Below are 16,400 nucleotides of genomic sequence, written 5' to 3' on the forward strand. Positions count from 1 at the left end.
CCCTGTCCTTACCTGGGGGTCCCCACAGCGCTGCTCCCCCTGCCTGTGTCACTCCTCCGTCGCGGGGACGTGGGGGGGCTGCTGTTTTCCCCCTGCGGGGGGCTGGAGGGAAGGATGGAGCCCAAAGGACAGGATAAAGTCCAGGGGCCCTCGCTGGCTCAGGGGCCGGGGGGGGGGGGGCAGGATGGGGTCCAGGGACCCCCACTGGCTCAGCCTCTCATGAGCCCAGTGCGGGGGGCTGGGTGACAGTGGGGCTCGGGCAGACCCCACGGGGGTCCGGATGGATTGGGGGTGGCAGGGGGGTGGATGGTGCCCAGGTGGGTCCTGCCAAGCGCTCGGCTTGAGTCTCCTTGGGAGAGGTGTTCCCAGCCCGTGCCGGGGGCCGGTGGGCACGGGGGGGTCCGGGAGGGGTGGCTGCAGCACCAAGCTCCATGCTGCCCACACCTAGATGGACACCTCATATTCCCTCGTGTCCTGCAAAGAAAACAGACTGCAAGGGGTTGGACACTCGGCAGTGCAACGGGGTGCCTGGGACAGGGATAGGGCATCTCCCATCCCATAAGGACAGACTCCCATCCCAGACTACAGACAGCCCTGGGGATGCGTGTCCCATCCCAAACGTGGGTCCTGGATCAGTGTCCATCCTGTCCATGGTCCCTGGATGGATATCCCAGATAGTGTGTGTGGTCCCTGATGGTTGTCTGAACTAAAGTGTGGTGCCTAGATGGATATCCCACCCCACATGTGGTCCCTGGATCGATGTTCCATCCCATGTGTGGTCCCTAACCGGATGTCCATCCAGTGAATGGTCCCTGGATAAACATATCATCCCATGGGTGGTCTCTGCGTGCGTGTCCCATCCCCTGTCTGGTTCCTGGGTGGATGTCCTATCTAATGCATGGTTCCTGGAACGCATGACCCCATCCCACACCTGTCCCTGGCACAGGTGGCCTATGCGATGCAGGGTCCCTGGGGTGCCCAGCCCCAGATGGGGGGTGTGGGGGCCAGTACTTACTCCTGTCTCATAGGTGGGATTGTCAAAAGCCGACTCCACGGTGATGTGGTCATAGGGGTGGGAGCCGGCAAGGGGCAGCTGCAGGACCGGCTTCCCCTGGAGCCTGTGGGGAAAGGGCAGCTGGAGTGGGCAGCAGGAGGGCATCATAGGGTGACAGGGGCCAGTGGGCCACTCACTTGGAGAAGTAGAGATAAATGCCCCCGATGAGCAGGGCCACCACCAGCACGGGCAGGAAGACAGCGATGGCAACGTTGGTGCCCTCCAGCGTTGTCCCCGAGGGCACGGCCTTGGCCACAGCTGTCCAGGAGATTTGAGGACTCACCGAGGGGACACCCCACATTGGCCACACCCTGGGTGCCCATCCATGCCCCGGCACCCCAGCACACCCTTGCCCTTACCATCCAGGTTGCGGTTGCTGTAAAACTCATCGTAGGAGGCTGGAGGAGGGGGAAGAAAGAAACCAACACCGGGGGTGAGAAGTGGGGTGCCGAGCGGTGCCGGCGGGGTGCGGGGGTGGGGGGGTGGTCCTCTCACCCGCCTTGCAGATGGGAGGGGAGCCGCTCCAGCGTGAGGGGTGCCCGGGCAGGCAGCGCAGGCTGCCCTCGCCCAGCAGCGCCCGGCCGGCGGTGCAGGAGAAGTGTAGGGTGGCTCCCGCCGGGTACAGCCGCCGCTCCGGGTTCTGCCGCCCGCCCGCCGGCACGCCGGGGTTGTGGCAGGGCTCATACGTCTCCGCTGCGGGGCAGGGGTATGGTGGGGTCACTTCTCGCCATCGACTTGGGGGATATGCCCGGGGGAGGGGGTGTCCAACTCACGGATGCACTTGGGGAGACGATCACTCCACTTGGGTCCCCCCGCAGCACGGTCATGGCAGGTGAGGGTCCCAGTGCCCGCCAGGACATAGCCCTTGTCACAGACGTACTGCACGGTGGCTCCCACCGGGAATTTAGGATTGGAGACCACCCTGCGGCTGTGCTCAGCATCCCCAGGGTCCCGGCAGGTTGTCACTGCAGGTGGGAGTGACCGATGGTGATGGTGGCTGGGGATGCGCCGCAGAGCAGGGGGTCACTGGTGGGCATCACTCACCCCGCTCGCAGGAGGGCAGGTCACCACTCCACGTCAGGTCCCAGTGACACATCAGGAGGTCAGTGCCGGTCAGCTGGAAGCCGGGGTAGCAGTGGAAGGTGACCACAGTCCCATGGAGAAGCTCCGGCTGTGAGGATGTCTTCCAGCCATTGGCGATGTCTGGCAGCTCAGGGCAGGTGTCATTACGGGGGACCTCTGTGGGCATGGAGGGATGAGCAGGGCAGTGGGGACACTGCAGACACCAGTGACACTGTCCCACTGCGGGGCTCACCAGAGAAGTGGATGACAAAGCCCTGCCGATAGGCAAAGGCACCGGCACCAGGGTCAGACTGGAACTGGACGGTGACATCGGCAGTGGATGCGTAGAGCTTGAAGCGGCCACGGGCGCCCGTGTACTGGCCCAGGATCCGTGCCGTCAGGTCATCCCCATCATAGAAGGTCAGCATGTCCCCCGAGCCCAGCCGCAGCCTGGGGCAGGGGAGCAGTGAGGGCAGGAAGTGCACAGACCCCCCATGCCACTGTCCCTATCCCGGGCCATCCCAACACTCACACGCGGACATCCAGCATGATGCGCTTGTCCTCCTCCACGTGCAGCCCCCAGATGCAGTCCTGGCCCTTTCCGTACGCCTCCGGCCAGTTGGGTGACAGCACCACTCCGGCCGTGTCCGTCAGCTCCCCGCTGCACACCGCTGTGGGCACACACCAGGCTCGGCACTGCCACGGGGCACCCGCCACAAGACCCACTCCAGCATCCCAGATCTGGCACCCGCCATCCCCTGTGACTACGGCTCAAGCACACACTGTGGCGCAGTGACTCCAGCACCCATCGTGGCCCATGCCTGGCTCCAGTACGCACTCCAGCATCCCAGCTCCATCACCCACCATCCCTGTTGGCTTCAACTCACACCATGTCCCTCAGCTCCATCACACACAACAGCAGTATCCCTCATGCCCCATCCACAGCAACCCCCAGCACCAGCACCTACCACGGCACGCTGGTTCTGTCTCGTTCCACTGCGGGTCACTGGGGTCCACGCACTCGATGATGGTGGAGCCCTGCTCCAGCGTGTAGCCAGGGTCGCAGCTGAACTCCACTGTGGTACCCACAGGGTACCGGGGGTCACTGGCCGTGAAGTTCCCGTACTTGACGAAGGGCTCGTAGCAATGCCCCTGCTCGAAGGCTGCGGGCACAGGGGCAAAGGTCTACAGGGGCCAGGTGGGCATGGGGTTGTTTGGGTTCCCCGCTACGCCCCAGCCCCATACCCTCATAGCGCAGTGCCATGCCCGCAGCGGCCCCGCTGCTGTCCGTGGTGAGCTCTACGAAGAAGTGGCGCCCGGTGCTGAGCAGCCCCTCGATGGGCAGGTACTCCACCTCGTAGGAGTCGTACACCGGCGGTGCCTCCACGTTGTTGCCGTTGCGGATGATGAGCCTGCCAAGGCACGACAAGGGCAGGGTGCAGTGCTGGCCATGGCCAACAGCACCATCCTTGGGCATGGTTGGAGGTTATCTTCCTTGAATATGGCCAACAGCACCTGTTCTTGACCATGGCCTGTGGCCAACAGTAGCCACACTTGGCCATGGCGAGCAGCACCCATCCTTAAATATGACTAATGGCACCCATCCACGACAGATCCCATCCTTGGATATGGCCAGTGGTACCCATCCTTGGATATAGCCAAGAGCACTCATCCTTGAACGTGGCCCTGTGCCTCAGGGTGACCCCACACCCCCAACCCCCTCAGTTTGGTCCAGAGCCAAACCTGTCATCATCCTCTGCCAGTGACACCTTCTCGAAGTGGAGGTGCAGGCGGTGGCCATCTGGTGCCTCCAGCAGCCAGTGGCATGTCAGGTTGTTGCTGTAGTTCCCGGGAAAGCCGGGCGAGACAATGCGTCCCACTGTGGCATTCCGGACCACCCCGCCGCACGCCGCTGTGGGAGAGGGACCATCAGTGGGTGACTGTGCCGTGCCAGCTGTCCCATGTCCCCACGGTGCCCCGGTGCTTACCAAGACAGAGGGGCTCGCGGGCGCTCCAGAAGGGGCGGGTGGCGTTGCGGCAGAGGAGCCGGCGAGCGCCCTGCAGTTGGTATCCCGTGGAGCAGCGGAAACGGGCGTCCCCACCGGGGTGCAGGCTGCTGACGGAGACCTCCCCGAAAGCCGGCCGTGCTGGGAAGGGGCAGCTCAGCAGGTAGGCTGGAGGCAGGTGGCGGTGTTACCAGGGGTGTGGGGCAATGGGCCCCTCAGAAGCCAGAAACTGCCTCCCCAGACCCCCAGAAATGCCTGGGTGTGGCAGGGCTGAGTGACACGATGTGTGTGGCTGCCGAGAATGATGCTAAATGAACCCATAATTGCTAAGGCAAATTAACTCTCATGGAGAGATTACCTGGTCAGTGCTCACTTATAACGCACCAGCAACACAGATGAACTGCTGGTGTATCGCCATGACCCAAATTAGCATCACACTGGCAGGGAAGCTCCCAGAGGGTAGAGAGGGGTCTGAGCCCCATACCTTGGTAGTGAAAGTGGTAGGAGCCAGGGCTGGGGGGCCGGGGGCTCTGGAAGCGCAAGGTGAGGAGGTTGGCTGGGCTGCGGATGACCTGGCCCCGCAGCAGGAAGGACTCGTTGGCCAGGAGGTTGGGCTCCAGGCCTCCCGCACTCTCCACCGTCAGCGTCTCCCCTTCTGCCAGGCTGATGTTCTCTACCTGCAGGGGACACAAGTGTCACCACCACAGCATTGCCTGGCTCGGAGCTGGTCCTTGAGTGGCTTCTCTGTGGTCGATAGCCCACTGGAGCTTGTCTGTGCGGGGCAGTGCCTTTCAAACACGGTTAGCAGTGCCATAAATCATCCCCCACGCCACGAGCAGCAGGGCCCAGCCGGTGCTCTGCCAGAGCACCACGGCACAGCCAGGCCCACGCTGGCAGCCTTGCAGACAGCCAGCCTCGCCCTCTGGAGCAATTTGCTATTAATGATGTTAATTAAGCTATGCTGCATGGTGAGGAGCAGCAGCATGGGTGAGTGTGGGCTGGAGCAGGGCTGATGGTGGAGATGCTGCCTCTGGCTCACTGCTGGCTTTCGACAAGCCACGGCACTGCCCTGTGGTGGCTTCAGCAGAGATGGGGGCACATGGCCACGTGCCACTGATGGGAGCAGCACATGGCCTCAGCACAGCAGGATTTGCTGTCAGCCTCTGCTCCTGGCAGATGGGCGCTGGGTGTTCCTGGCCCTGCAGCACAGCATGGCACCTGCTGGCACTGCTCACACCTTCTCCATCAGGGCTTTGTTAATTAAATCTCGTAGCACTTCTTTGTGATGGGTGCCAGCCACAGCAGCTGGTGGGCACAGAGCATCCTGGGGCATCCATCCCACCAGCTCATGTACCCACATCCCTGTGCTGGGCCCTGAGGGTAGGCAATGCCCTGAGCCAGCTCTCTTGGCTTAAGGACACAGGAATGGGGACAAGGACAGGGACAAGACCATGTGTTTGCTGCACCTTGCACAGACACACAGCCATGGCACAGAGTAGGGGACATGCCACACTTGTCTGCAGGCTTTTGGCACCCTGTCCCACCCTCAGTCCTCAGCTCACCTTGAGCTCCACACCATAGCCAGGGTAGACAGAGATGGTGTAGGTGCAGTCCAGGCTGCCATCATAGGGGCCACCAGTTGGCTCTGGGGACACCAGCCAGCCCTCGGGACCCGCCAGCGTCCGGTTGCAGGGAGCTGGTGACAGAAGAGACCCCAGCTCAGCCCCACTTCACCCCAGCTCCACCTGACTCCCTCCCTGGCGCTCACCTGGCCCCTGCAGTGTGGTGACAGTGGTGGTGGTGATGGTGGAGGTGGTGGTGGTCCCTTCCTCATCCCCAGGCACCACAGCAGCCCCGGTGCGGGGTGCCAGGGATGTGCCAGCCGTGGTGGGTGCCTGGCTGGGGGATGCAGTGCTTGACTCTGGCACCCCAGAGGGGGACCACGAGGGGTCTGCACCCGGCACAGCCCCCCACGCCTCCCCCCATGGCCCGGGACGCCCTGCTGGCGTGGTCAGCGGGTCAGTGGGGAAGGCGGGCCGGGGCAGGGCAGGGGTGCGGGGTGAGGGCTTGGGTTCTGGGGGGCCGGGGGCTGGCTGGAGGGCACCGGCAGGGAGGAGGGGGCCAGCACCAGCAGGCAGGAATGGTGCCTGGGCCAGGTAGTCCTTCTTCAGGAAGGCTTCGTGCAGCAGGTCCTCCAGCAGCGGGTGATGGTTGAGGATCTTGAGTGTGGGTGCCGTGCTCACAAAGCGAGCCTCTGCCTCCCGCTCTGCCGGCGTGGGCAGCGCTGTCGGCTCCACCTCAGCACTCTCCCCGGTCTTCCTTGCCAGCCCGTTGGAGCCTGGAGGGAGGAAAGAACATGGGATGCTGGGGACGTGTGGAGTGATGCTCTGTTGGGGACTGACAGGGAATGGGGGACTGGCGGTGCACCAGGGAGTGATGCTTCATCACAGACCAACACTGTGCCCTCAGTGGCACCTGGGACCAGTGCTTGGACAAGGGCTGATGCTGTATCAGGTGTGGATGCAGCTCTGGGGAGCAGTGCTTGTGCAGTGCCACAGACCCCTGCAGACCAACACCTCCCCATGGACCAGGCCTGCACCGTGGGCAAGTGCCGCTCCAAGGACTAACGCTTTCCTGCACACCAATATTCCCCCAAAACCAGGATGGCAAACAAGCCACATGCAGCGGGATTGTGACACCCTCTCCCCAGCATGCCCTTTACTGGGGCAGCCCTGGAAATTAAGCCCTGGCTAATTAATGCATATCTGCAGCTTGTACCACGTGAAGGGGTGCCCACTCCTCTGAGCCAGCCCTGATGGAGACAGCCCCGGGACTGGGTGTCCCTGATCACAGATTATCCTTCACCACAGAGGTGGCCATCCTGTGCCAAGGTTTCCCCGGGACTGCACATTCCCAGAGGGCAGGCACGCAGGTGAATTACCCTGACTGCCATGGCTGCACCAGGAATGTCACCGGAGCCTGGACACTTGGACCCTCCTCCAGGCTACCAGAGAGCTCACCTTCTTTCCAGCCAGGCTGTCCCTGAGCAGTGTGAGTCTGTAGGGAACCCCCTACCACATCGATGCTCCCCCCCCTCCCACCCACAACCACAGGGATTCCCCTGTCACAGCCCCGTGTCCCTCCCAGACATTAGTTCCTAAGCAAATCCCCAGCATGCCCAGCCCAGCCACTTACAGCCTTCAGACCAAAAATAAAAGAGAATTTAATCAGCCCTAATGAGTCACCCAGCATCTCCTGCTCCCGGATCTGGCACAGCACCATCCCCTCTCCTGCTGGGCACATCTCGGTGTCCCCCAGCCCTGCCGTGCCACGGCAGAGGGGATGCCATGGTGACACCCAGCATCCCTCTGAGGCCCCGGTGTGAGGCACGAGGCCACGGAAGTGCGTGGGCACGTCTTGCCGCCGTGCACAGGCACTGATGACACGATACTGCCAATTACCGGGTAATTATCCCTATCCGTAGCAGGGCAGGGCCCCGCGAAGATTAATTACTCTGCGACTGCTGCTTTTAAGGGACTATTAAGACACATTATCTTGGGTGTGCAGCGTAGTGGGGAGCTGCTGGGTGCTGGCAGGCATCCTCACACCCCTGCTACCCACCCCGTGTCCCCACCGACCCCCTGCCATCGTGCTGGGACAATAATGCCCTGGGCACAGAGGCACAGCGGGGACACCTGCCCACACCAGCTCCGAAAGGTTCACTTGCCCCCCAGCAAGGCCAGAATTATATTTTAATAGGATCCATTTATTAGAACATAAAAGTTAATGAGTTTATACTGAAGGGCGCCAAAATCTCCGTTAGGCTTTAATAGCAGATTAGTGCTCGGGGCTGGGCCCTGCGCCGTCACCACTGCCCCATGTGGTGAAGGCTGGGCTAGAGATGCCCACCCAGTCCCCTGGACACTCCTCTCCATGGGCATCTCACCTGCCCGGGGTACTAGGGAGCACGGTGGTCCCCATGGAGGCGACTGGCTAAGGCCAGGCCTTACAGCAAGCATCCTACAACAGGTCCCATCTGGATACTCTGCACCCTGGGCTGGGCAGGTTTGGCACCAGGCACTGCCCTGGGCTCTGTGCGGTGCTCTGGGTACCACAGGATGCTCTTGGCACCAGGGGATGTTTGGGGCTGGGGATACAGGATGCTCAGGACACCGTGGGAAGGCAGCGGGTACCCAGCTGCTGCCACCCATGCCCCATGAACACCACGGGATTAGAGCCTCCGCCTCCATAGATGTCTCTAAGCAGCTTATCTCCAGTGCCACAGCTATGTCCCTCCCATGTCCCCAAGGTGACCAGGGACTGCTGACATGGGGCTGGCTACCCAGCACACACCCCTCTGGACCCTGGCACCCAGCAGCCACCCCGCCGAACTCAGGGTGGGCAAAGGGGCTGTCAAGTCCCCAGTAGCCATGTGCCTGTCGGAGTCCCTCGGCAAGCTGGCCACGTGCCCACGGCCACAGCGGAGAGGGGGTCCTAATCCCTCCCATTGGCTTTGTCGGGTGGGAGTTTATTAACAGCAGCTGGGAGATGCCGGAGACTAATCCGGCTGTGGCAGGCAGAGGCCCCCCCGGCAGGAATCGATGCCGCCTGCTGTCACAAATAAATAAATAAGGCGGCACGCAGCCGCCCAGGGAGCACCGATCGATGCTGCCCGCCAAGAAAGCAATAACAGAGTGCCCAGCTCAGGGAGGGGACAGGGCAGGGCCCTTGGTGGCCCCAGGAGCATCACAGAGCACAGTGGTGTTCCGTGCCTCAGTTTCCCCATCTGTAGGATGGAGGAAAGCGGGAGGTGCAGGTAGCCATGTGCCTGGCACGGGGTGAGGACAGGGGCTGGGCCTCACCAGACTCTAGGTTTATTTTCCAATTTAAAATCTAATCTGGCTTTGCCCCTATGGCCAGGGCCAGCAGCTGTGATGAATGAGCTGTCAGGCAGCTGACACCACGCTCCCCCACCCACAGCCTCCCTGTCCCACAGCCCCCAGCCCCCTGGACCACCCCCAGCCTCCACAACAGGAACAGGAGAGGCAGCACACCCTATTGATGCCAGATCCCTACCTGTCCCCTGCCCTGGTGGCCCTGGGGACCCCAGGCAGGGAACAGGGCTTGCTTCCAGGTGTGAAGGCAGCGTGGGCAGGAGCAGGCAGAGAATACAGATGGGTGCAGGTGGTGGGTGGGCAGGTGTAGGCAGCGTGGGAATGCAGGCATTGTCGGGATGCAGGCAGGCGTGGGTGGGCAGATGCAGGCAGGAGCGCACAGATGGTGTGAGGGTGCAGGCAGGGGCGGGTGGGCACAGGCAGGACTGTGCAGCCAGCTCCCCTGCCACCCAGCTGTCACCGCTGCCACGCAGACAAACCACTGGCACCCAGCGTGGCCAGCTGGCAGCTATACTGGCATCCACATCCTGCTACATGGCTACCTCCACCCTGGCACTGCCAGTGACCCCAGATGTCCACGGCCAAGCTGAGCCTGTTAGAGCAGCTGGAGCAGGGACCCAAGGGGCTGCCCTGGTGCCTGGGGACACCGCTGGCGAGTGCGGCCGCCAGCCCTGGCAGCTATCGGAGGAGCTCGGCTTTAATATTCATGGCAGCGCTGGCGGGGAAGCGTTTGGCCTTGTATGTTTTGCAATTCTCCTTGAATTGAACAGTCATTTACCCGCTGACACATGTCACATCACCGCAACCGGTTCCCTGGAGCATCGCGGCGGCCGAGTGCCGGCTGACACACCGAGCGCCCCGAGCACCACCGGCACGGGGTGGGCATGAGGGCAGAACCCAGCGGCCAGCTGGGTGCCCATCCCCGGGGCTTTCTTCCCTCCCCACCTGGTGGATGCCAATGGGGCCCTTGTCCCCTCCTCGCCACCCACAGCCCATGTAATCCCCCTTCCCCATTCTCCCTGCGGAGCTAATGGGTTTCTACAGCAATTTCCCTGCGTGGCAGCAGCGGTGATAAATTGTATGTCTGCTGCTATTTCAGACCCAAGCACTGTGCTGTGCCATGTCCCCCCTCCCTGGGCTGACAGCACCCAAATCAGCCTCTCCCCCAGGCTTTCCTGTGATGGATACCCCACTGCTGAGCAGTACCCGCTCGGTACCACGCCACATGATGTAGGTGCCAGGCCCCCATGGGGCTCTGTGCAAGCTCTGGTCTCCCCCGGGACCCAGCACAGCTCACCCCTCTGGGTGGCAGAGGGGCATTCAGCCCTCGGGGCACCCCTGGGTGCTGGGGATGCCTGCCCAGAGTGGGCGGGAGTCAGGCAGGGCGAGCAGGGCCACGCTGCCCACCAAGCTCCCGTCTCCCCTTCCCTCCGCCCACTGCCAGAGACAGCAATTGAAATCGGTTGCGGGAGGCGAGCGAGAGCTGCTTGTCGGGCTCCGCGTTGGGCTGCTCAGCCATGTCATACTTCCTGCAGACACCATTCCCTCCCATCGCCGCCTGCTCCTGCCAGAGCCAGCATCTCAGCTGTCCCCAGCACTGTGTCCCCCCCAGCCAGCCCCACACCCTGCTCCAGCTCTGCTTTTCCTAGAGGATGAACCATCCAGTTCTGGGAGCCACTGAGGGCTGATTTTACAGCCAACATTTTCCCTTGCTGCCACTCCCCAGGGCATCTGGGGACCACCAGAGCCTGCCCTGCCCAAGCATCACCTCGCTCATCGCCCAGCACCGCTCATCGCCAAGCACCGGCTGATTTGGCGTTTCAAACACCTCTCTCCATTTTCACAGGGTCAGAGCAGCGCTCTTGCAGCTGATTAATATTTGATCCCTTCAGCACAGCTCGTTACTGCATTTAAATTATATATGTAATAATTCCTACTGGCACAGCAAGCGTGCGGGCTGGCCGCTGCCACTTCTCCTGCAGGCTGGGGGCTGAGCAGATCCCCAGCCTTGGCCGACGGGACCCCCTGGCACCTCGGAGGATGTGATGAGCAGTGCCAGGTCTCAGCACAGTGCAGGCTGGCAGTCAGCCAGGCAGATAGAGGCATCCCCAGCTGCCTCTGAGGGCTCCAGGCAGCCCCTTCACCCACCCGAGGATGCTCATGGTGGGAGCATGCTGGTCCTCCGGTTGTCCCCATCTCCCCAGTAGCAGGAGGAAGGGGTGCTGCCACTCCCGAGCTCTTGCCTGCAACTGGAGGGAATCCATTACCTCCCTGCTTATAGGCAGCTTTCAGAGGCAATCTTTCAATTGTGCGCATTTAAAGAATTGATTGGAGGCGAAATTATCCTCTCCCGTCAGAGCCGCTGGAGACACAACTTCATCCACCTCCCCTGGGGGCTGTTGGTGCTCCCAGAGGACCCCACAGCCAGGGTCAGCCACGGTCCCTACTCCGGCAGGGGCTGCACAGAGAGAGTGACAGCCCCAGGAGCCCAGTGCCAACCTGGGGGTCCCACCAGCACCATAGAAGTGGGGGGTTCTCTGCTGCTCCAAACCAGGCCTGGGGGTGCCCTTGTCGTGTCCTTGCCCAAGCTTCTTTGCACCCCATTTTCCCCCACATTCCCACTGCTCTGGCTCTGCCTGCAAGCCCTGCTTGGCACAGCACCCTGAGCCAAATTCATCCCTGCCACTGCAAACCCACAGACGATGCCTGCGGCAATCGGGCTCCCAGGCAATGGTGGGGGTGGTTGGCTCAGCCCACGCCCCACATCCCCGCGGGACCACCCTGCCCTCCCGCTCCCTGGCTTAAGAGTATTATCCAGATAATCCTGGCCTGGCGGCACGGCAGCGTGGCGGTGACGAACTCCTCCGAGGCACGCAGGGCACAAGCACACGCGCCGTTAATTACCGGAGCAGGCGCCTGCCTCCTTCCCCAGCTCCCCCCCTCACACTGAGACCCCAGACAGCACCCACATGCCCAGGGCACCGTGTCCCCCAAATACATCACCCCTGTGGGCACAGTGCTTCTGGCTGATGCTGGATGCCGTGGCACAGCTCATGGGGGCACGGCCAGGCCCTGTACCCCTTACCACAGCCTGTGCTGCTTCCCTTTACCCCAGGCTGCCAGGAGCCCAAATTACAAGGAACTCCTTCCAGTGTGGCTAAGATGACACCCACAAAAAAGGCCTGGCCTTCCATGGCTTTGGACAGCTGGGGAGAGGGGCTGCAGTGGGCTGGGGCTGATGGAGCTGTGCCTGGCACCATACTCCTCAGCTGCATCAATGCCATGGGGTCCAGACCCCTCTTTCTGCTGGGGCAAGCCCCTGTGGACACCAGGGGCTGGTGGTGACCCATAGTTGGGGCAGGAGAGAGATAGGATCAGACCCTGCATTGCCACCACTCGGAGCACATCACCAAGCTCCCCATCCTGGATGAGGGGTCTAAGACTCCCTGTCCCCGTGTCCCTCAAACCCATGGCTTCATACCCATCAAGCACCAGCCCATCGATGCCAAGTCAAGGCCACAGTGACACTGAGCATGGCAGTGCTGCATGGAACCCGCGGTGCTCCCAGGGAGCCCTGCCTGATGGAGGATTGGGAGCTTGGGGCATGAGCCACACAGGCAGCTCCCAGCACATGGTGGAGGGATACAGGGTGAACAGGACCCCATGGGTCCCAGGCCTGGGAAAAGCTCAGCACCTCCCAGGGCATCCCTACTTTTAAGACTCTGGGAAATGCACATGCAGTGTTTAATTAACTTTATTGATATTCAGAAATTAGGGGACTGACTAGACGTAATTGCTCATTAGAAATTATTGAACTGACACAGTAAGCACCAGCCTCCCTTGGGGGAAACCTGCCCTGCCCAGGGCCCTGCTCCCAGGACAGAGCCAGCGACATGGACCTCCCATTCTAGCTTTGCTGCCCCCCGGCAGGGCAGGAGATGGGGATGCCATGGCATTGTCCCACTTGCTGTCCCCATCCACTCCCTTTCCCAAGAAAGAAGGCTGTGGCAGCAGCCCCAGGCGGCAGAGCGAGCTGGGAATAGCAGCGGGCGCAGGGCCACGGCGCCCTTCCCCGGCTGGGCTCCGCTGCCAGATGGGGAGTTTATGTAACTCCCCGCACGGCTGCTGCCTGCAGCCGGTGCCCACATCCCGCATCCCACCGGGGCCAGCAGGGCTGGACCACGACCCGCCCATCGCCCCGTGCATGGCCACAGTGCTCCAGGGCACCCCAATCCCTGACAGGTCTCCCCAAGCCTTGGAGGGTCCCCAATCCTATTTTTGGGGCAGCAGAGCCGCGAAGCATCGAGGCTTCCGGTGCCCTATGGGTGCTAGAGCCAAGGAGCCGAGCTGGGTGTTGGCTGCTCTCCTTGGCAAGAACCAACACCCGCCACCCCTGCGTCCCCCGTGTCCCCCGCAGAGCTGGAGGGGTCACCCCAAGCGGGAGGAGAGGGGGAAAGAACCAGATGCCCCCAGTGCTCCCCACCCGGCAGTGGGGACCGCACGGAGGGACCGGGTCACGGCATAGCCAGCCCGAGGGTGGCTCGAAGGGCTCGGTGACCGCGGGAGCGGGTCCCGCCGTGCCTGCCCAGCCCCCGGTGCAGCGATGCTCGCCCCACTCCCGCCGGTAACACCGGCAGAGGGGCTGCCGCCGGAGCCTGCCGGGGGCGGCGTTGCACCAGCCCGGCTGCAAAGCGCTGTGCGCGTCCCCGGAGGGGGTGGCGGTGGGGCGGATAACGGGGAGGGGAGTTCTCGGTTCAACGGGGGGGAAACGGGGAGCCTCCCCTCCGCACCGAGGGGCGAGCACGAGTTGGCAAAGTTTAGCGGCGACGGAGGCGGGTTGAGACCACCCGGTACCGAAAGGGTGGTCGGTGTGCGCGGCGGGGGTGACCCGGGGTGTCGGCCGGCGCTTACCGTGTACCGGAGCGCGGAGCAGCGCGGCGAGGAGCGGCAGGAGCAGCGCGGGCGGCGGGCCCATGGCCGGCGGCGGTCAGCACCGCGGACAGCTCCGCTGCGGGCGCGGCGGCGGCGGCGCCCCGAGCGGCGCCCGCCGATACCGGGGACGGCGGAGGGGGGGGGCCGTAATGCTCCGAGCGCGGCGCACACCAATCCAAGGATCGGGGGGGGCTCTGCCCGCCTCCCCCTCAGCCCCCCCCCGCCGTAATGCTCCGAGCGCGGCGCACACCCAGCGCCGGGGATGGGGGGGAGGTGGGTGGTGGGGGGGGGGGGGCTCTGCCCGCCTCCCCCTCAAATCCCGCTGCCGTAATGCTCCGAGCGCGGCGCTCGCCAATCCCGAGGACAGGGCGGGGGGACTGCCGTAATGCTCCAAGTGAGGCGCTCGCTGATTCCAGGGATGAAGCCGGGGGGGCCTCCCCCCACCCACCCGTGGCCGTAAGTCTCCGAGCACGGCGCCCTCCAATCCCGCAGGCTGGGAGGGGGGGGCTCCTCCCTGCTACCCCACCCCCACGCCGTAACTCTTCGAGTGCGGCGCGTGCTAAAGCTGGAGAGGAAGGCTGGGGGAGGGGGATCGCCTAAGCCCCCCTTCCTCCCCGAATCCCGACAACCCTTCGGGGTGGGAGCCACCGAGGGCTGTGGCAAAGGTGCTCGGTACCCACCTCACCAGATCCTGCCGCCCCACCCACCAGAACTGTCACCACAACCCCCCCAGGCTGCCCTTCCTTATCCCTAAATAGCCCAAATTAGGGCTGGGTTCGCCATCCCCCAAGCAGAGATACCTAGACCCGGAACAGCACAGAGGAGGGCTGGTATTCGTTATGGTGGGGGTCCAACAGCCCCTCCCCAGCCCCCTGCCTCGGGGTCCCGATGGGCAGCCAGCCCTGCAGCGGGCAGATGGTGTTGGCACCGGCACCGAGCAGCTCCATCTTGGCTGATGGACGGCTCTTGCGGGTGTTAAAAGTATGAAAAAACCCAGCTCTTTGTTTAATAACCCCCTCCCCATCCCTGCAAAAGCCCAGATGGCTTCGCCTCGCCGGATCCCCCGCAGCCCGGCCAGCCCCGCTGCACACACGGCCCACGCAGCCAGCTCCGGTGGAGGTTTAATTTTAATCCCAGGTCCTGCTTTGCCGACATGCATCATTCCTGCCATGGAGAACGGCATGGCTTGGCACGGCGAGCCAAGAGCAGAGCAGCAGCCAGTCCCATGGCATGGGCTCTGTGCCACCAACGCCGCGGCACTGTGTCTGTGCCACCAGCCCCACGGCTGCGGTGGGAGCGGGACTGGAAGCGATGCCGGGATGCTTCTTATCCCAGGGGTGCTGCCGGCTCTCCCGCAAAGCACTTTCAGCTCTAAACCCAAAACTTTGATCCACCGGTAACGCCATCAATGTTTAATGCAGCAAAGCCCTGGTAGGGCTCGGAAGATGAGCATTTTGAGGCCAAATTGAAGTTTTTAATATTATGATATTCAAATAATTTTAATCTGCCTGATGCTTCCCCAGGCACGTACCTGGACTGCTAATGAGGGGCTGCCTTCAGCTGCTGTTGGTTTTGACAGAAAACAAACAATCCTTTGCAGGTGCCATCAAAGGATTGGGAATGGAGAGGTCTGGGGAGGAAAATGGGGGCGAGTGTGCGTGGAGCCAGCATGTTGTGGCTGGGAGAGAAGGATGCTGTGCTCCCCTCGGCTCCCTGGGGAACAGCATTGCTCCCTAGTTCTTTTTTAAGTCTGGGTTTGTGCTTGGTGAAAAATGAGGCCAGCACAGATGGATGATGGGATTTCGGGAAACTTCTGTCCCAGTGTAGAGTGGGCAAAAAGGGTGCAGTGGGTCCAGAGTCCAGCACCCATCAAGCTGCATCTGATCCTTGCCCAGCCTTGGCCAAAGTTCCTCATTCCCCATTTCCCCAGCACAACATGGATCTGAGCTGGGGCAGCTCCCACAGCCTGTGCCAGGCGGTTCTCCAAGCCCCCATTTCCCCCTCCCCATGCCATTCCCAGCCCCGAGTTTTCCCATCCATCCACCCAGCCTGCATGGAATATTTCATTTTTACTGAACTCTCCTGACCCACGCCGGCTGCTTAGGGAAATGGATTTCTTGCTGCCACAAGCATTGCCTCCAGTCAGTATAAACCCAGGTGAAAAGGACATGGCAGGAATGATGGAGACCCTGGCACAGGGCTGAGGGACCCCCCAAAAATTCACCCTCAGGCAAGTTGAGGCCCTGCAGCTTCTTTTTGGGCTCCCTGATGCCTGGGATCAGACCTGGTTGGGGTCACCAGCAGAACAAAAGAAATGGCTTGAGGGTTCCCACAGAGCCCTGAGGATGGTGATTTGCATCCCACCAAAGGTCTCACCATCTCTGTAACCTCACAAGTGAGGCTTTCCCATCCCTTCCATTACCACACCGCTAACGGGAGAGGAGTTCATTT

General features: G+C 62.5%; 1 protein-coding gene across 1 annotated transcript; it reads right to left on the reverse strand.

Annotated features, from left to right (window-relative positions):
- Positions 1-457: 457 nt before the first annotated feature.
- On the reverse strand, positions 458-13,992 carry SEZ6 (seizure related 6 homolog; the record flags this gene model as incomplete). Its single annotated transcript, XM_082294685.1, has 17 exons — positions 458-490; positions 1,016-1,118; positions 1,192-1,312; positions 1,414-1,452; positions 1,550-1,747; positions 1,828-2,019; positions 2,099-2,293; positions 2,370-2,566; positions 2,649-2,787; positions 3,085-3,279; positions 3,362-3,528; positions 3,860-4,028; positions 4,105-4,290; positions 4,607-4,799; positions 5,685-5,818; positions 5,891-6,460; positions 13,929-13,992. The coding sequence occupies 17 exons, from the start codon at positions 13,990-13,992 to the stop codon at positions 458-460; spliced, it is 2,895 nt and encodes a 964-aa protein (XP_082150811.1).
- Positions 13,993-16,400: the final 2,408 nt, after the last annotated feature.

Source organism: Coloeus monedula, assembly GCF_965178545.1.
Source record: "Coloeus monedula genome assembly, chromosome: 20".
NCBI classification, from domain to species: Eukaryota; Metazoa; Chordata; class Aves; order Passeriformes; family Corvidae; genus Coloeus; species Coloeus monedula.